The sequence below is a fragment of the Arachis ipaensis genome, chromosome B01 (assembly GCF_000816755.2).
Source record: "Arachis ipaensis cultivar K30076 chromosome B01, Araip1.1, whole genome shotgun sequence".
Lineage (NCBI taxonomy): Eukaryota > Viridiplantae > Streptophyta > Magnoliopsida > Fabales > Fabaceae > Arachis > Arachis ipaensis.
In genome coordinates this window covers 61,032,502-61,053,382 of record NC_029785.2, presented here as the reverse complement: position 1 = coordinate 61,053,382, position 20,881 = coordinate 61,032,502, and the positions used below count along the sequence as shown (strand labels likewise).

Genomic DNA, 20,881 nt, shown 5'->3' with positions numbered 1-20,881 from the left:
TCCAATGATGTTCCTAATACTCACCTTCACTGTAGTATCTATTTAAAAGTTCTTCATGACTTATTACATAATTCATTGATGGCACGAATAAACTATTATACTCACATAAAAATTTCAGTTCCATTATTTTTTCCTACTTAGACCCATCATATTTGTTTCGGTAATGTAACGTACATATATTTTTACTTAGGCCCATCATATTTGTTTCTGTAATGTAACGTGCATATATTTTTCGAAACCCATGATTTTATCTACGGGGTTTTCATCACTTCAGACAACCCACCAAAAATTCAACTTCCAAGGCCCAGCCGACCATTAACACATATCCACCAAAAATAAAATATTACATTCCAAAAAATTACTTTTATAAACTTAATTAATTAGCGTGTCTTAATTATCATCTTAACATCTATCATGTTCAGACAAATTCTAAAAAGAATTAGGCTCAGTGCTGCAATTGCCAGTAATAACTGCAATGGTTTAGGCCAAACCATCACATCTAAGGGACACGCGTTTCCCTCCACACATTGACACATAGGCTTCAGTATGTGTTGATGAATCTTTCTTCAGCATCACAGAATTTTCCATAATACGTACATTGTATGTATGGTGTAATTAATCGTATGAATTTAAGATTTTTGTATTGATAGTGTAAAATGTTTTACTAAATCGTTTAATTATATTTATTTTTTTCTAAATGACTATTTATGTGATAAATATAAAAGATAATTATTTTTACTAACATATTATTATGTAATTGAATATATGTGTAAAATTATGGTTGTATATACAATATATCAATTTTTAATAAGAATAAAAAAATACAAAAAATAAGTTATCTCTAACTAGTATCTCTTTGTGTTTTAAATAATAAAGACGGAAAAAGAGAAACCTTACCGCTTTTATGGAGGAAAGTGAGAATGAAATATACATAGAGGTGGGATTCAATAGTTATATACTGGATTCAATAGCATTCATTTGCTCTCATGAAGCTAGAATTGCTCAAATTGCTAGCCATCACTTCCCAATGATGATGACACATTTCAGTAACAGATTTAATCGTTTATGATATGTTTAGTTTGAATTTTCAAAAGAAAAGCATTCATTCTCTCTCAAACCTAGTCTTGATAGAGATTGTACTAAATTATTGATATACATGCAAAATATTTTTGAAAATTGTAAGCCAAAAAAGTTTGTGTATGGCTATAACACTTTGTTTCAGCTTACATTTATATTTGGCAATAAAAAGACATATAATATTAGAAACTTGTACTTAAATAATTTATTTCTACTTATGAAACTAGTTATCAAGTTTCAGTTTTTTTTTATTTTAAAAATAAATATGAATTTTATTCAAACTTTAAGTTTTTGAAAAACAAAACTTTTAAGTGTTTTTTTAGATGGTCGTTAGTCTCTAAATATGTATTTAGTTTTGAGAATATGATAAGATAGGATATTGATAAATTGTAATTTTATGGTTTATTTTGAATTGAATTTGGTTGATTTTATCAACTCATCCTACATTTATTCACTGAAATAGTATGATTTTGTAAATTTCTCTTAAATTGTGCTTAAGATTGAAAACATACTTTTTAGACTCTTAAATTGCTAAATTTAATTCACTAATATTCCATTTGATGCATTGATGTGTTTGTTGAGTTATTTCAGGCATTAGAAGGCAATGATGGATTGAAGAAATGAAGAAAAAGTATGTAAAAGTGGAGAAATCATGAAAAAATGGAGTTTTGGAAATCTGTCCCGTTGCGCATACACATGCCTCATGCGTACGCATGACCTGGAATTTCGCTACTTTGCGCGTATGCATGCCTCATGCGTATGCATGATTGCCAGCACGTGATTTACTTAAGTAAATACGTGGGTCGCGATTTTAGCCCAATTTTAGACCCAATCAAACTCATTTCTGAAGTATTTCATGCAATTCTCAAGGAGGATCAAGGGGGAGAGCAATTAGGTTTAGTTTAGTAACATGTTTTAGGTTATTTTCTAGAGAGAGAAGATCTCTCTTTTCTCTAGAATTAGGGTAGATTTAGTTTAATCCCTCTTAGATTTAGATTTTGATGCTTGTTTTTATTTAATTTCCTTGCAATTTTTTGTTATTATATCTTTGTTCTCTTAGTTTTAGTTGTTATTTTCCTTGCTTTTGATCTCATGAACTCTTGTTACTTTTGATTTCTATTAATGCAATTTGATGTTTTTATGGTTATTGATGTTTAATTGAGTTGTTATCATTATTATCTTGCATTTGGTAGTTTTAGATTTTATTATTATTGCAATTTTATGATACTTTTCTTCTATGCCTTCCAAATATTTGTAGAAATGTCTCTCTTAGTTTTAGGGTAGATTTTCTACACTCTTGGTTTGGAATTGAGTAATTTAGGTGATTTTTATTTCACTAATGTCCGAGTTGATTGACAATTTGGAGATTTTAATTAATCTCGTTTCCATTAACGACTAAGACCTATAGATTGAGATTGATTAAACCGGTTGACTTATTTCGTCATTAGAGGTTAGCTAATTGGGTTTGCTCTTATAATTGTCATGTCGTGGTTAGTGACACAAAAGTCTTTGATATCCGATATTGATTGGCGATTTAGGGTTGTTAGTTATTCTTGTTATAAGACTGACTATGCTTATTTGACTTTCTCCCGATATTGGAGATGACTTAATGGGATTAACTCTGGATAGTCACCATATTCGTGGCCAATGACTTGAAAAGAAAGCTTTGATTCTCAATCCTTGTCAAGAGTGTCTTTTAGCATTTATACTTTTCTAGTTGTTAGTTTTACTTTCTTGTTATTTAGTTTCTCGCCTCTTTATTGTCTGCAAACTCCCCTTTATATACTCATAACTAATAACACATATCTTACTGTAATTTTTTTGAGAGACGATCCAATGTTTAAATATTCTCGATTTTTATTGGTTTGTATTGTGACAAACAAATTAAACTTTGATCGAGAGTTATTTGTCAGTACAGAGCTATACTATCAATGAAAGCTATACTATCAATGAAATTCTATTGAGAAATTCTGAACCGACGATAATTCTCGCGTCAGATATTATGAACAAGACATCAACATTAATTAATATTCTTATATTTTGTTTAATAATAAACATCTCTATTCAATATTTCTGTTTTCTTTAAATTTTTGAAATATTACATGCTAAAAATATTGATACCTAACTAATAAAATATATATAGCACAAAAATTTTGGTACACAATACAAATTTTTTTATTCATAACACAATTTTTTAATACACAACACATAAATTTTTGAAGGACTACACCTGACTCACCTAACTAACAAAATATATTTGTAACAAAAACTTATGTACTATGTGTACAAATTTCTATACTATGAATAAAAATTTGTTTTATGTGTAAAATTTTTTTATGTTATATTAAGAAAACTTTTATTATGTGCAAAAATTTCTATACTATATACAAAAATTTAAATGCCATATCAATAAGTTTTTATATTCTTTAACAAAAATTTTTATCTTAAAAAATTGTAAAAAACAAGAATAATAATACATATCTGTGTGTTTTTTTTGGGGCTTGTGCCAACTTAATTAAACTTAGCTATAATAACACTTATATATATAGAGTATCACCTTGTATGTATTTGATGAGCGGATAATTTATACGCTTTTTGGCATTGTTTTTTCAACTTGATTGAAAATTTCGAACAAGTAAAGGAGATGGCAGCCGAACCCAACAACAATGCAAGGAGAATGCTTGGCGACTTCACTGCACCTAAGTTCTAGGAAACAGGCTTATGGACAAGTAGAGGATGTGTTAGTAAAGGTTGAAGGTCTTTACATCCCTACTGATTTCATAGTCCTGGATACTGGAAAGAAAGAGGATGAATCCATCATCCTAGGAAGACCTTTCCTGGCCACAGCAAGAGCTGTGATTGATGTTGACAGAGGTGAAATATTCCTTCAATGGAACGAGAACTCCCTTGTGTTTAAAACTCAAGGATATCCCTCTGCAACCATGGAGAGGAAGCAGAAAAAGCTTCTCTCCAAGCAGAGTCAACCAGAGCCCCCACAGTCAAACTCTAAGTTTGGTGTTGGGAGGCCACAACCAAATTCTAAGTTTGGTGTTGAACTCCCATATCCAAACTCTAAGTTTGGTGTTGGAGAGTCTCAACAAAGCTCTGCACATCTGTGAGGCTCCATGAGAGCCCACTGTCAAGCTATTGACATTAAAGAAGCGCTTGTTAGGAGGCAACCCAATGTTTATCTAATTCTTATTTTTATTATTTTTTTTTTGTTTTCTTAGGTTCATGATCATGTGGAGTCACAAAATAAATATAAAAATTGAAAACGGAATCAAAAACAGCAGAAGAAAAATCACACCCTGGAGGAGCATCTGTCTGGCGTTCAGCGCCAGAACAGGCATGGTTCTGGCGTTCAACGCCAGAAATGGCACACAGATGGGCGTTGAACGCCCAAAATGGCCACCAACCTGGCGCTGAACGCCCAGAGTTGGATACAAAGGCATTTTTACATGCCTAATGGGTGTAGGGATGTAAATCCTTGAACACCTCAGGATCTGTGGACCCCACAGGATCATCTTAGGATCTGTGGACCCCACAGAATCCACTCAGGATCTGTGGACCCACAGGATCCCCACCTACCTCCACTCACTTCTTCTCACCACTCTCCTTCACACAACCCCATAAACACTCTTCCCTAAAAACCCCTCACCAATCACCTCAATCTCTCTTCCCACTAAACCTTCACCACTCACATCCACCCACTCTTCCCAATAAACCTACCTCATAAACTCCACCTACCTTCAAAATTCAAAACCAATTTCCCACCCAAACCCACCCATATCACAAATGGCCTCTGCACGTGCAACACTTAGGCTCAGCCCAAACACACACCAAGTGGGCCCCGGAAGTGGATTTATTCATCAATTACTTACTCATGTAAACCCTAGTGACTAGTTTATTATAAATAGGACCTCTTACTATTGTATTAGACATCTTTTGATCATCTTAGGATCTGAGGATCATCTTTGAACGCATTGTTCTTAGATCACTCACGTAAGGTATTACTTGGACGACCCAGTGCACTTGCTGGTTAGTTGTATCGAAGTTGTGACAATTATGTATTAAGATCAGAGCACCAAGTTGCTCACGTTGCCGGGGATTGTTTGAGCCTGGACATCACAATTTCGTGCACCAGTATTCATATTTCATCCATCCATATTCACTACTAAAAAATAGCAAATTACAAAGAGATTTCTCTAACAGAATTGTACTGTCAAAAATACCAATGAATTTTCAACAAATTTTCCGTCGGTAAAAACTGAGAAAAAATTTCACAAAATTTACCTACATATTTTAACATCCCTTGGTAATTTTGTCAATAAAATTGAAATTAAAATTTGAAACTATTACTGCTAACAAAATCGCTCTGTAATCATCTAATAAATCCCTCGAAAAATTGAATTAAGTTAAGCCCTAATGAAACACACCATGATGAAACTTCATTCAATATAAAATCACCGTTCATCTTCTCCGATCCTTCCTTTAAGCTTGCTCTTCTCCCCCCTCTCTCTCTCTCTCTCTCTCTTTCTCTCTCTCTCTCTGATTCGAGTTGAAAATAGGGCAAGTGTGACTTCTCTGTCGCTTCTGCTTTGTCGCCGCACGCATCGCACGAGCTCCCTCCGTCACTGCTCGCTTGCACGAGCTCCCTCTGCCACCGCTCGCTCGCATGAGCTCCCTCCTCTGCTACTCGCATTGTACGAGCTCCCTCTGTCGCCTCTCAGCTTATGTCTCTCTCTATCTCATGCCATCCATCCTCGCCGTTCACAGCCTCGTCGAGTTATCGTGTCACCAGATCTGAAACCTACATGTACGTCTTTATCTATTTTTGATTCTGGAATTGCTGTTGATCTATATTTTTTTGTTGAATTCAAATGTTCATACATTATTGTTGCATCTAAAACTCGATCTGTTCCATTTTCATTTTATGGTTTAGATTTTTGTTCTTGAATCTTCTTCAAGGTTTGAATTTGGTTTTGAAAGTAGCTCCATTAATTGTTATGGCTAAAAGTTTGCGTTGAAGATAATGTATTGTGCCTACTACAGTTCTTCTTCTGAGGTAAGATGGAGAGATTACCATAGTCTTAAATTGGAAAAAGGAATTGGAAGATTTGTTGTTTGAATTTTGCATTTTGCATTTGAAGGAACTATAAATACCAGTTCATGAAATGCAATCTGCTAAGTACATAGATTGAAATTACTTTGTGACTGATTAGAATGAGATTATCAACAATAATTTTGCGCCCTATCAATATTGTAAACCATCTCATAAATCTGAGTAATTTAACAAATATCAGTTGATGTTAATAAACTGTGTTCTTTGTTTCAGCTTGTTCTAGGTGCTGTAAATTTAGAGGTTCTTCTTAGAAGGTATGAGCTTTAAAATATTTACATGATTTTCATATGAAGTAATGTGCTGTTTTTCAGGCCTGGTGTGTAGGGAAATGAAGGTGGTCAAGTGTAGCAAAATTATTTCCTCATCAAACTTTTCATTTCATATGGTTAGTGGAATAATTCAAGATCGGATAAAGAGAAAGCTTATATAAATTGCATATGAAATAACTAGCTCAAGTTTTTGGAAGGTCCTTCTTTCTCAATCTCAAGCTTATATAAATAGCATATGACGTCATTCTTTTTTGGATGTCGCCCGCGAAATGGGTTTTCTCTTCAAATCAGCAACGGCGTCCGCAAAATGGAACAAGAAGCAGCAGGTTCCAAGTCACGAGTGGCGGCCATGAAATGGTGCAGCAGCCATGCTGTGGCTGTCACCCACGAAATGGGGGACATCTTGGACGGCGGCCACGAATTGGTTCCAATTCAATGGCAGCGCACGCGAGTTGGAGCACTTCATATGTACTGGCCATGAAATGCGATCTTCGTGTGCCTATATAAACGTTGCTGGATCAACCACGGAAGAAGCCATTCTATATCCACTCTTGATGCCAGGGCATTTTGGCCAGTTTCACTGACCTTTTCTTTACTGTTTTAGGGTAGTTTCATGCATTTTCTTAGGAAATAAGCAAGTTTTGGGTAGAATTTCACTTCCATCTTGATTCAAGCAAACATTGTGCACTTTACATGATTTCATGAGAATTATGCATGAATTAAATGACAAATTAGATGATCCATGTCTCATGACTTGGATTAGAACTTTGATGCACTCTACTGCTTTATTTTAGGACAAAGGAAGCAAGGAAGAACCACGTTAACAGCCACGTTAGTCTAACTAACGTGACCACTAACGTGGAAAGGGAGCTAGCTTGCAACGTTAATGAGAAAAGTAATCACCAATAACGTCCTCGAAGCCATCATAGCCAACGTTAAGAGTCACGTTAACTAAGTTAACGTGAACTCTAACGTGGAAGAAGAAAATGAAGCCAACGTTAATGACACTCACCTTTGTCACTAACGTTGGACCAAGCTCATATTGGCCACGTTAAGAGCCACGTTAACTCAATTAACGTGGACTCTAACGTGGGGAAGCAAAAGAATGGCCAACGTTAGTGACACTCACCTTTGTCACTAACGTTGGAGATGGCTATCACTACCACGTTAGAAGCCACGTTAACCTAGTTAACGTGAACTCTAACGTGGGAAGTAGGGGTATTTTGGAACGTTAGTGACAAAGGTAAGTGTCACTAATGTTCTCAAAGATTTGGCAAGCCTACGTTAAAGGTCACGTTAGCCATACTAACGTGAATTCTAACGTAGGGGGAAGGGAGGACTCTCAACGTTATTAGAAAAGGTAGGTCCTAATAACGTGTGCGAAGGACCAAGAGGCAACGTTAGTGGTCACGTTGGTGCCACTAACGTTGAAGTTAATGTAGATCATCCCTGGGTAGGAACGTTAGTGAAAAAGGTGATTGTCACTAACGTTCTCGAACCCACACACCCCTTTCATTGGGTTAGGGAGCTCTGTTGTAATTTGATGGATCAATAATAGTTTTCGTTATTCTTCTTCTTTCTTTTCTCTTGATTTTACTAAAAAGCTTTCAATCTTCATCCAATTGAGTAGTTATCTTGGAAAAGAAGCTATTCATACTTGGATCTCTTCTGAACCTTGGAAGAGGAATGAAGAGATCATGCTAGAATTGCTTTCTCATGTTGGACCAAATTGGAGTTTGGGCGGATATGGTGACATATAATTCTCCCAATATTTTGATTTGGAAATACATGTGGTATAATCAGTGACCACACTTCATCTCTTCTCATGAGCAATTAGACCAAGGAATTGGCTATTGATCTAATTTGAGAGATTGAATTACCAAGGAATTGGAATTCAATCACTTAAGATTGCCAAGGAGATCAATGAATGCATTGATTGAGGAAGAGATGAAAATGAACTTGATCCGGAGAATGCAACATCTCCTAAGCCCAATGAACTCCCCATTTCTGATCTTACCCATTCTCTTTACTTTCTGCTATTTACTTTCATGCTAAACTCCCCTTCTCCATTTAAGATTCTGCAATTTACATTCCGTCATTTATTTTCTGCAATTTACTTTCCTGCCATTTAATTTCCTGCAAATTCTCAACCCAATTTCTGCTTAGCTCAACTAGAACATTCTTACAATTAAAGTTGCTTAACCAATCAATCCCTGTGGGATTCGACCTCACTCTATTGTGAGTTTTTACTTGACGACAATTCGGTATACTTGCCGAGGGAGATTTTTTAAAGGACAAGTTTCCGTGCATCAAGTTTATGACGCCATTTCCGGGGATTGATTTTGTATCAACAATGATTAAATTGGTGGATAACTAGATTGAGCATTTGTTTTTATTTTGTTTGATTTAAATTCATTTGAGTAATTTACTTTCTGTTTGGCTATTTTCTTCCCTTTTTTCCTACCCATTTTCTTAGTTGTTTACAATTCAGTCACTAACCCACTAACTGTTTGATATATTACATCACTCACACTAACAGCATTTCTGTAGAAATTACTGTCTGCATCTATCTCTCTTGCTTGTGCCTTGTTGGTTGTATGATAGGTAGAAGAAGCGGGGCTTCAACTTCCTTTGATTCTGAACCTAAGAGGACCTTCCTTAGATTAATGAGGGAAACAAGAGGAAAGAGAGTAGTCGGTACTGAGGAAGAGGAAGAGTACTTTGAACCAGATATGGATGAGAATATGAAAAACCATCATGAAGAAGAGGCTCACAACCATGGCAGAGAAGGTCCAGCGCATCAGGCTGGGCAAGAGAGAAGAGTTCTGGGTTCTTACATCAACCCAAACCCAGGAAATTGTGGGAATAGCATCCAAAGGCCAACCATACATGCCAACAACTTTGAACTAAAGCCACAACTCATCACCCTTGTTCAGAACAATTGTTCATTCGGAGGAAGTGTCCAAGAAGACCCCAATCAACATCTAACCACCTTCCTGAGGATATGCGATACTGTGAAGCCTAATGGTGTTCATTCTGACACTTATAGACTACTTCTGTTCCCTTTCTCACTCAAGGACAAAGCATCTAAATGGCTGGAATCCTTTCCAAAGGAAAGTTTAGCAACCTGGGAAGATGTGGTGAATAAGTTCTTGGCAAGATTCTATCCTCCTCAACGGATCAACAGGTTGAGAGCTGAGGTACAAACTTTTAGGCAGCAAGATGGTGAGACTCTATATGAAGCATGGGAGAGGTTTAAGGACCTGACAAGAAGATGCCCGCCAGATATGTTCAATGAATGGGTGCAGTTGCATATTTTCTATGAAGGCCTTACGTATGAATCAAAGAAGGCAGTAGACCACTCATCCAGGGGATCTCTGAACAAGAAGAAGACCATTGAAGAAGCCATAGATGTCATTGAGACTGTAGCAGAGAATAACTACTTCTATGCTTCTAAAAGAGGTAACACTAGAGGAGTGATGGAGCTGAACAACGTGGATGCACTGCTAGCTCAAAACAAGATGATTACCAAGCAATTAGCTGACCTCACCAAGAAGATGGAGAGGAATCAAGTAGCAGCAATAACCACTTCAGCAGCAACCCAAGAAGGAGTGAATGAAGAAGCAGAGGGTGATCAGGAACATGCCAACTACATTAGGAATTCACCTAGGCAGCACCATGACCCATACTCCAAAACATATAATCCTGGTTGGAGGAACCACCCAAACTTTGGGTAGGGAAATCAATAGGATCAAGGCCAAGATCAGAGACGCCACAACCCCAGCAACAATACAACTCACCAACATTCCACACAGAGATCATATCAGCACCCACCTAACAACACTTCTCAACATCCATACCAAAGTCAAAATGGCCCTTCTCATCCCTCCAATCTCAACTCTCCATCATTGGAAGAAAGACTATCAAGGATTGAGACTCTACTTGAAGGCATATGCAAAGAAATTCAAGACAGTAAAGCATTCAGAGATGAAGTGCGGTCCAATATGCAGAATCAAGATGCTGCCATCAAGAAACTTGAGATACAAATTGGGTACCTATTCAAGCAAATTCCCAGCCACAACCTTCACAGCGATACTGACTCAAACCTAAGGGAGGAATGTCAGGCTATCACCCTTAGGAGCGGGAAAGAACTAAAGAAAACCTCCTAGAAACCACAAGAAAAGGACTCAAGTGAAAAGGAAGAGAAGCAAAATGAAGTTCGAGTTTTCACTTCGAGTTCGCAAAAAAGGGAAGAAATGCTGAAGCCAGAAGTCCCAAGAGTCCCATACCTTCAGCAATTGAAGAAGAAGGGGGATGACAACCAGTTCTTAAGATTTTTGGAAATCTTTAAGAAACTACAAATCAACATACCCTTTGCTGAAGCAATAGAGCAAATGCCGCTTTACGCCAAGTTTTTAAAGGAGCTAATGACTAAGAAGAGAAGCTGGAAGAGCAACGAGACTGTGATACTAACTGAGGAATGTAGTGCTATCATTCAGCATAAACTACCCCAGAAATTGAAGGATCCTGGGAGCTTCCAGATCCCTTGTATTATAGGGGAAATCACAGTGGAGAAGGCTCTATGTGACTTAGGAGCTAGCATAAATTTGATGTCAGTAGCTATGATGAGAAAGATGAAGATCGAGGAGGCTAAGCCAACAAAAATGGCCTTACAACTGGCAGACCGATCGTTCAAATTCCCTCATGGCGTAGTGGAAGATTTGCTGGTGAAAGTGGGGAATTTCATCTTCCCAGCAGACTTTGTAGTGCTAGACATGCAGGAGGAAGCCAAGGCCTCCATCATCCTGGGAAGGCCGTTCTTGGCCACTGCTGGAGCTGTCATTGATGTCCAAAAATGTGACCTCACCCTGAGATTACACAATGAAAAGATGACATTCAACGTGTTCAAGGCCATGAGTTACCCACCAGAACAATGGGGAGAATGTATGAGGTTGGACTCACTGGAAGATGCAATGCAGGAGAGTTTCAAAGAAGAAAAACCTGAAGGGTTAACAGAGGAGGAATCAACGTTTAGTGAAGAGGCTGCAACAACGGAGATTCATATACAAGGTGCACCAAAAGAAGAGAATGAAAAGTTAGAAGCACCCAAACTTGAACTCAAAGCACTGCCACCCACTCTCAAATATGCATACTTAGGAGAGAATGAAAGTTACCCAGTGATCATAAACTCATCCCTCAGCCAAAACCAAGAGGATGAACTACTTCAAGTGTTGCGAAAGCATAAAGATGCCATAGGATGGACGCTCGCTGACCTGAAAGGAATCATTTTGGCCATATGCATGTATAAGATACTGTTGGAAGATGATGCTAAACCATCCATTCAATCCCAAAGGAGGCTGAACCCAGTCATGAAGGAAGTGGTACAGAAAGAAGTTATGAAGTTATGGCAGGGAGGGGGAATCTACCCGATCTCAGACAGCCCCTGCGTCAGCCCCGTGCATGTCGTCCCAAAGAAGGGAGGAATCACTGTAGTCCCCAATGAGAAGAACGAACTAATTCCTACAAGGACCGTCACAGGATGGCGGATGTGCATAGACTACAAAAAACTCAATGAAGCTACACGAAAAGATCATTTTCCCCTTCCATTCATGGATCAGATGTTGGAAAGACTTGCAGGGCACGTATATTATTGTTTTCTCGACGGTTATTCAGGATATAACCAAATAGTGGTTGATCCCAGAGACCAAGAGAAAACCTCATTCACTTGCCCATATGGAGTGTTTGCCTACAGGCGCATGCCATTTGGGCTATGTAATGCACCTACGACTTTCCAACGCTGCATGCTTTCTATCTTCTCAGATATGATAGAGAAATTCATTGAAGTATTTATGGATGATTTCTCGGTATTCGGAGATTCCTTTCCTAGTTGCCTAAATCACCTAGCCTTGGTATTGAAAAGGTGCCAAGAGACCAATCTGGTCTTGAATTGGGAGAAATGTCACTTTATGGTGATAGAAGGAATAGTCCTTGACCATAAGGTTTCTAACCAAGGCATTGAGGTGGACAGAGCTAAAGTGGAACTTATTGAAAAACTGCCTCCACCCAGTGATGTCAAGGCAATTAGGAGTTTTTTAGGGCATGCTGGCTTTTACAGAAGGTTTATTAAAGATTTTTCAAAGATAGCCAAGCCCTTAAGCAATCTCCTTGTATCTGATACACCATTTGTCTTCGATGAAACATGCATGCTAGCGTTCGAAAATTTGAAAAAGAGGTTGTCCTCTGCCCCTATCATTTTCCCACCTGATTGGAACCTACCATTTGAATTGATGTGTGATGCATCTGATTTTGCAGTTGGGGCCGTGTTAGGGCAGAGGAGAGATAAATTAGTACATGGGATATACTATGCTAGCAAAGTCCTCAATGAAACTAAAAGAAATTATACCACTACTGAAAAGGATTTGCTGGCAATAGTTTTCGCATTTGACAAGTTTAGATCATACCTCATTGGTGCTAAAGTGATTATTTTCACAGATCACACAACACTTAAATATTTGTTTGCCAAGCAAGAATCAAATCCAAGACTAATAAGATGGATCTTATTGTTGCAGGAATTCAATATTGAGATTAGAGACAAGAAATGAGTGGAGAACAAGGTAGCAGATCACCTATCCAGAATCCCTCATAATAAAGATGGAACACATGATACAAGTGTAAATAAGCTCTTCCCAGATGAGCAACTGATGACGGTTCACAAAGCACCATGGTTTGCAAACATTGCCAACTTCAAGGCAACTGGGGCTTTACCTCCAGAAATTAACAAACATAAAAAAAGAAAGCTCATCAATGATGCAAAATATTTTGTCTGGGATGAGCCATATCTCTTCAAGAAGTGTTCAGATGGAATCTTGAGAAGATGTGTTTCAGAAGAAGAAGGAAGAGAAGTCCTATGGAACTGCCATGGCTCGTGCTATGGAGGCCACTTTGGAGGGGAAAGAACTGCCGCAAAGGTGTTACAGAGTAGATTCTTTTGGCCAACCCTTTTCAAGAATGCCAAGGAAGTAGCAAGGAGCTGCAATGAGTGCCAAAGAGCTGGAAACCTACCCAAGAGAAATGAGATGCCACAGAATTTCATCTTAGAGCTGGAACTGTTCGACGTATGGAGAATAGATTTCATGGGACCATTCCCAACCTCATATTCAAACAAGTATATCTTGGTAGCAATGGATTATGTCTCCAAATGGGTAGAAGCTATTGCATCCCCAACAAATGATAACAAGGTGGTCATGAACTTCCTCAGAAAGAATATTTTTAGCCGGTTTGGAGTCCCACGAGCACTCATCAGTGATGGAGGAAGCCATTTCTGTAACAGACCACTAGAAGCTCTTCTCTTGAGATACGGCGTAAAACATAAGGTTGCCACGCCTTACCACCCCCAAACAAGTGGGCAAACCGAGATATCCAACAGAGAATTGAAAAGGATTCTGGAGAAAACTGTAGGAGCAGCAAGAAAGGACTGGCCGAAGAAGCTAGATGATGCTCTCTGGGCATACAGAACAACATTCAAAACACCGATCGGGATGTCACCATATCAACTGGTGTATGGGAAAGTTTGTCATTTACCATTGGAGCTGGAACACAAAGCTCTCTGGGCTCTCAAGATACTAAATTTTGACAGCATTGCTGCTGGTGCAAAGAGGATCTTGCAGCTGCAAGAGATAGAGGAGTTTAGATCTCAAGCCTATGAAAATGCCAAGATTTATAAAGAAAAGGCGAAGAGAAGACATGACCTCCATCTGGCACCCAGGAGTTTTGAAAAGGGACAGCAAGTACTACTCTACAACTCCAAATTGAGACTGTTCCCAGGAAAACTCAAATCAAGGTGGTCAGGACCCTTTCTTGTCACACAGGTATCGCCATATGGACACATAGAAATCATGGATGAGAGTTCGAAGAGGACTTTCACTGTAAATGGACAAAGGCTCAAACACTACATGGGCAACATGGGGGAAAACCCCAAAGTAAAGTACCATCTCAAGTAATGGAGGAATCGTCAAGCTAGCGACGCTAAAAGAGCGCTTTGTTGGGAGGCAACCCAACCTAAGGTAGTTCCCTTTTCATTGTCATTTCAATAAAGATCACAAGTAGTTTTCCCTGTATTGCGAGGAGCTAAATTTGGTGTTACACACCAAAACAATCCAAGAGTGAAAGTGTAATTCTAAGTTTGGTGTTCCACCAGAGATACTAGTTAGAATCACACTACACTCCAATGGCAAATTGCTAACTCCAACCAATCAGGGGAACCACTTAGCAGTAGTTTAGTCTTTAGTTCATAGTTGACCTGTTAATAACAACACATGAGGTTCTCTGCATGTATTGAATCTGTTGTACTAGGCAAGGAACTAAGTTTGGTGTTCGCACACCAGATTAAGTTCAGAAATTCACAAGCATACATGCAGGCTAACTATTTCTCAAGTGCTTTGGGAACAAGCAACTTCCAATAACCTTGCAGGAATCTTCTGGAGAAATGATGCACCATCATCCAAGGAAGTGGAGTAGAATGCAAAAACTATGGATGATGATAACAAAGAGACAGCTAGAAACCATCACCAGAAGGTTGTATTGTTACTTAATTCCATATACTTGGAATGCTAAAAATTGGAAGTCCGAATGTGCCCTTGATTGATAGTTACTCATTAGTTTAAATCATTAGAATTTAATGCTTGTTTTCATTGCTTTTGTCATATGTGTGCTGTCCAAGATACCTTCTGCATCTTCACCTTGCCTACTTGTATGCTTGTCCTTTTAAGTTAAATAAAAAGAGAATGTATGTTATGAAAAACCAGAGTGGAGTTCATATTGTGGAGTAAGTTCCTAAGTTTATGGTATGGTAATAGATTAGCTAAGTTGGTTCACCAATAAGGTAGGAAGGCAACTATCTGTCCTGAATCATATGCTTGAAACACACCCCATGAGACTAGCTAAATAACAAGATCCTAATAAAAAAAAGGGGAAAAGAAAAATGAAAGTTGGGAAATAAAAGAAAAAGAGTAAGAAATAAGCTAGGCACCAAAGGTTTGAATCATGAGGCATATGTCTGTGGTGCTCCTGTGTAAGGGATTTACTTGGATGAATAAGCTCTTTGGGGTGCCTTATCACTTGGTAACTTGGGTTAACTAACCCGGGATTATCAGCTGAAAGTCCACTATCAAGAGTAACCCTTGCTACAGAACACTTAGTAACCCAAAGAGGTGCTGGACACCAAGGTCTCAAGAAAGAAAATAAACAAACCATGTGCCTGTGGTGTGTATGTATGGGGGAAAGAGACTTGAGGGAGTAAGTCCTTAGGGGTGTCTTAACACCTAGCACCTTGAACCAACTGGTTCGGGAGTGCTGGCTGAAAGCTTATCTTAAAGAGTCGCCCCCTCACAGAGCACCTAGTCTAAAAAGCACAATCAAACCTTGAAAACCACAAAAGGATCAATGAATAAAAGTCTCATAGGGTGCAATCAAGTGAGTATTCCAAGACATGATAAAGGTCTGAAAGCCAGTGAAGGAATAAACCTAAGTTGCTATGCATGAAACCACCATAAAATCAAGGACATGACTTCCACAATAATGACTCATTTCTCTTGGCATTCCATTCATCATTCTCTTGTTCCAGTACTTTCTTAGGGACAAGCAAGCTTTAAGTTTGGTGTTGTGATCCCAGGGCATTTTGGCCAGTTTCCCTGACCTTTTCTTTACTGTTTTAGGGTAGTTTCATGCATTTTCTTAGGAAATAAGCAAGTTTTGGGTAGAATTTCACTTACATCTTGATTCAAGCAAACATTGTACACTTTACATGATTTCATGAGAATTATGCATGAATTAAATGACAAATTGGATGATGCATGTCTCATGACTTGGATTAGAACTTTGATGCACTATACTGCTTTATTTCAGGTCAAAGGAAGCAAGGAAGAACCACGTTAACAGCCACGTTAGTCTAACTAACGTGACCACTAACGTGGAAAGGGAGCTAGCTTGCAACGTTAATGAGAAAAGTAATCGCCAATAACGTCCTCGAAGCCATCATAGCCCACGTTAAGAGTCACGTTAACTAAGTTAACGTGAACTCTAACGTGGAAGAAGAAGATGAAGCCAACGTTAATGACACTCACCTTTGTCACTAACGTTGGAGATGGCTATCACTACCACGTTAGAAGCCACGTTAACCTAGGTAACGTGAACTCTAACGTGGGAAGTAGGGGCGTTTTGGAACGTTAGTGACAACGGTAAGTGTCACTAACGTTCTCGAAGATTTGGCAAGCCTACGTTAAAGGTCACGTTAGCCACACTAACGTGAACTCTAACGTAGGGGGAAGGGAGGACTTTCAACGTTATTGGAAAAGGTAGGTCCCAATAACGTGTGCGAAGGACCAAGAGGCAACGTTAGTGGTCACGTTGGTGCCACTAACATTGATGTTAACGTAGATCATCCCTGGGGTAGGAACGTTAGTGAAAAAGGTGATTGTCACTAACGTTCTCGAACCCACACTTTCACTTAACGTTAACGCCACTAACGTCCTAAGCTAAAGTCCCTGCCTGCTTCACACTTTCTCTCTGCAAGTAAAGCTAAGCTCACTGAAGAGGATAACTGCTTCAAACTCAAGATCCAAAGGCCCATATCCAAGACTTGAAGAACCAACTAGAAGATCAGAAGAGTAGTATATATAGGGGTAGTTTTGAATTAAAAAAAGGAGCTTTTGGCATTATTAGAATTACTCTCTGTATTTTTCTTTCTCTGCGACTTTTAGTTTAATTCTCAGAATGTATTCTCCATCTATGCTTTTCATTCCTAGAGCTATGAACAACTAAACCCCTTTCATTGGGTTAGGGAGCTCTGTTGTAATTTGATGGATCAATAATAGTTTTCATTATTCTTCTTCTTTCTTTTCTCTTGATTTTACTAGAAAGCTTTCAATCTTCATCCAATTGAGTAGTTATCTTGGAAAAGAAGCTATTCATACTTGGATCTCTTCTGAACCTTGGAAGAGGAATGAAGAGATCATGCTAGAATTGCTTTCTCATGTTGGACCAAATTGGGGTTTGGGTGGATATGGTGACATATAATTCTCCCAATACTTTGATTTGAAAATACATGTGGTATAATCAGTGACCACACTTCATCTCTTCTCATGAGCAATTAGACCAAGGAATTGGCTATTGATCTAATTTGAGAGATTGAATTACCAAGGAATTGGAATTCAATCACTTAAGATTGCCAAGGAGATCAATGAAGGCATTGATTGAGGAAGAGATGAAAATGAACTTGATTCGGAGAATGCAACATCTCCTAAGCCCAATGAACTCCCCATTTCTGATCTTACCCATTCTCTTTACTTTCTACTATTTACTTTCATGCTAAACTCCCCTTCCCCATTTAAGATTCTGCAATTTACCTTCCGTCATTTATTTTCTGCAATTTACTTTCTCGCCATTTAATTTTCTGCAAATTCTCAACCCAATTTTTGCTTAGCTCAACTAGAACTTTCTTCTAATTAAAGTTGCTTGACCAATCAATCCTTGTGGGATTCCACCTCACTCTATTGTGAGTTTTTACTTGACGATAATTCGGTATACTTTCCGAGGGAGATTTGTTAAAGGACAAGTTTTCGTGCATCAACTCTCCTCCTACTCTCCAATATTGCTCTCAACGTCACAACCTTCTTTCTCTCTAAAAAATTTTTTGGGTGTTAGGATTGGGTTGTTTTGTATATGGCTTCGGAAAACGTTTATTTGATTATATACCCCAATGGAGAAATTTCTCATACAGCAGAAGGTATTACATTCGTTTGCGACGATCCATTATGGATAATGATTCCGCCATAGATATCGTTGCAAGATCTGAAGAATTTGATTCTGGTACATACCGGAATGGTTGGGAAAAAAGAAATCACGAAGCTAACTTATAGGATGCCGGTTGCAGTGGCCAACTCGTTTGCGTATCAAAAAATACAGATAAAATCTGATCAGCATGTGTCGATGATGTTCTCTTATCATCGCAGCATAGGAAGCATATATTCGTTGGAGCTTTGTCTGAATCTTTAGGATATTGGCGGAAGCTGGTCCAGTTCTAATAATGTGGATGGTGTGAGAAATCTGGCAGGGGCTGATTTTGTACTAGGTCCGGATACAAGTAGGGCCCGTCGTCCAAGCTTCAATGCGTTTGTGGTGCGGGAACAGAATGCAAATATTCGTGAAGCACGCCCCTCCCCTTCTACCATACTTGGGTTTGATAAGCATCCCGATGTTGGCATCGCTGAAATGTCTGACGAGGATGACATTGAAGAATTCAGCGGTGATGAGGCAGAAGCCGTTCCAGAAATGCAAACTCTGCATGGCGACTCTGTTTCTCCAACACCTATCGAACCGGTAGGTGGTGGTGTATCCTCCAGCACACCAGCACACTACCTGTCTCTAAATCTTGGAGCAATACATTCAAGTAACGCAGAGGACAGAGCGAGCAGCTACGCTCTGTCAGGCGAGATGGAGCTCGAGATTGGGTTAAAGTTTTTGAACCGGGAAACAGCGATGCTGGCAGTAAAAAAGTACAACATCCGTAGGAGTACAGAGTATAAGGTGGTAGAGTCAGACCAAAGTAGGTATGTATGTCAATGCAAGAAGTTTGGTGACCAATGTCGTTGGATGGTACGGGTTGCGAAGACAAGGTCTTCTAGATTTTGGGAAATTTGAAAATACGAAGGGCCTCATAGTTGCTTGGCAAGTTCGATGTCTCAAGACCACACTCAACTTGATAGCAATGTGATATGCCAGCACATATTCCCCATGGTGCATGCTGATGCGACAATTTGTGTAAAGGTGTTACAAGGATCAGTAGAGTCAGCGTACGGGTACAAGGTGTCTTACAAGAAGGTTTGGCACGCGAAGCAGAAGGCAATCGCAAGGATCTACGGTGATTGGGATGAGTCGTATGACCAGCTGCGTAGATACTTCAATGCGCTGCAAGCTTTCGTCCCAGGTATTCCTTGCATTTTACTTTCGTATGGTCTTTGCTCTTCATTGTCCATTTACTCCTTAACAACTTTGACTAAGTAAAACAATTTCGCAACAGGGACAATTGTTGACCTCCAAACGGTTCCGTACTATGTCAGAAACACTCTTGACCGTGATAGTGTCATGTTTTACCAGGTTTTCTGGTCGTTCCCTTCATGTGTTCAAGCTTTTAGGCACTGTAAACCGCTGGTGTCAGTGGACGGAACACACCTGTATGGTAAGTACGCTGGCACCCTTCTCATGGGCATAGCACATGATGGAAACAATAACATTCTACTCGTCGCTTTCGCACTTGTCGAAAAAGAGAATACAGATTCATGGTACTTCTTTCTGACCAATTTGAGGAGACATGTAGCGACTAGGCCAGGAGTTCTGCTCATCTCCGATAGGCATGCGGCAATAAAGGCCACATTGGAGCGTGAAGGATGTGGCTGGGAACACAATGTTTACTGTGTACGACATATTGCCTCCAACTTCGCAACAAGTTTCAAGAGTAAGGAAGCCAAAAGACACCTGGTTAATGCCGCGTATTCGAAGACGCAAGAGCAGGCGTAGTACTACCTTGAGTTAATTAGCAGCAAGGATCTCGTAACTTTGCTGCAGATGATGGGTTGGGTATGAGGGTTAGAACCACCTAAATTGCTACAGCACCTTGATGACGGGTGACGATATGGTCACATGATGACCAATATTTTTGAGTGTATCAACTCCGTCTTGAAGGGCACTAAAAATCTACCAGTCTGTGCAATTGTCAGGTCTACGTACCATCGCCTGACTGAGTTAATCGTCATCAAGTGTCGGCAAGCACAAGCGCAGATTGCAAGCGGTCAGGTGTTCTCACAGTTCTTGCAGAAAGCCATATTAACAAACCGTGAGGGAATTTCCCAGATGCTAGTGACGTCGTACGATAGAGCCACTACCATATTCACAGTCGACGAGATAGCTACTGTAGTGGTACAGTCTCGGTTTAGGGTTAACCTTCAGAATCGCAGATGTGACTGTGGTTACTTCTAGGCGTTACACTACCCATGTGCTCATGCTCGAGCCGATTGCGCATATGCGAGACTAGAGTGGCAACAGTATGTTGACTTGGTTTTCCGGGTTGAGAGCATGTTTCGGATCTATGAAATGGAATTCCAGCCAATGCCGGATGAGGAGATGTGGCCCCCGTATGAAGGACAACGTGTCCGTCCTAACCCCTTCTTACGACGTACAATGGAAGGACGTCCAGTGTCTACGAGGATTCGGAATTCGATGGACGAGGTTGAGCCGGGACCCGGTAAGCGGTGTGGCCTTTGCAGGTAACCAGGACATACAAGGCGACATTGTCACCACGCTTCTGCAACCTAGAATGCCACCAACTTGGGGATTTATAGTTTGTTTTGGTAGTATTTGA

The 20,881-nt window shown here is 39.3% G+C and overlaps 1 protein-coding gene across 1 annotated transcript; it reads left to right on the top strand.

Moving 5' to 3' along the window:
• On the top strand, window positions 19,201-20,040 carry LOC107607354. The gene is made up of 2 exons (XM_016309322.1): window positions 19,201-19,450; window positions 19,544-20,040. Exons 1-2 carry the CDS (start codon window positions 19,201-19,203, stop codon window positions 20,038-20,040), a joined length of 747 nt encoding a protein of 248 aa, XP_016164808.1.

Excerpts from the sequence above, each read along its gene's own strand:
- LOC107607354 (XM_016309322.1), top strand. The coding sequence starts at position 19,201 with ATGTCTCAAGACCACACTCAACTTGATAGCAATGTGATATGCCAGCAC. Across the intron at positions 19,451-19,543 it reads GCTGCAAGCTTTCGTCCCAG|GGACAATTGTTGACCTCCAA; the intron begins GTATTCCTTGCA and ends ATTTCGCAACAG.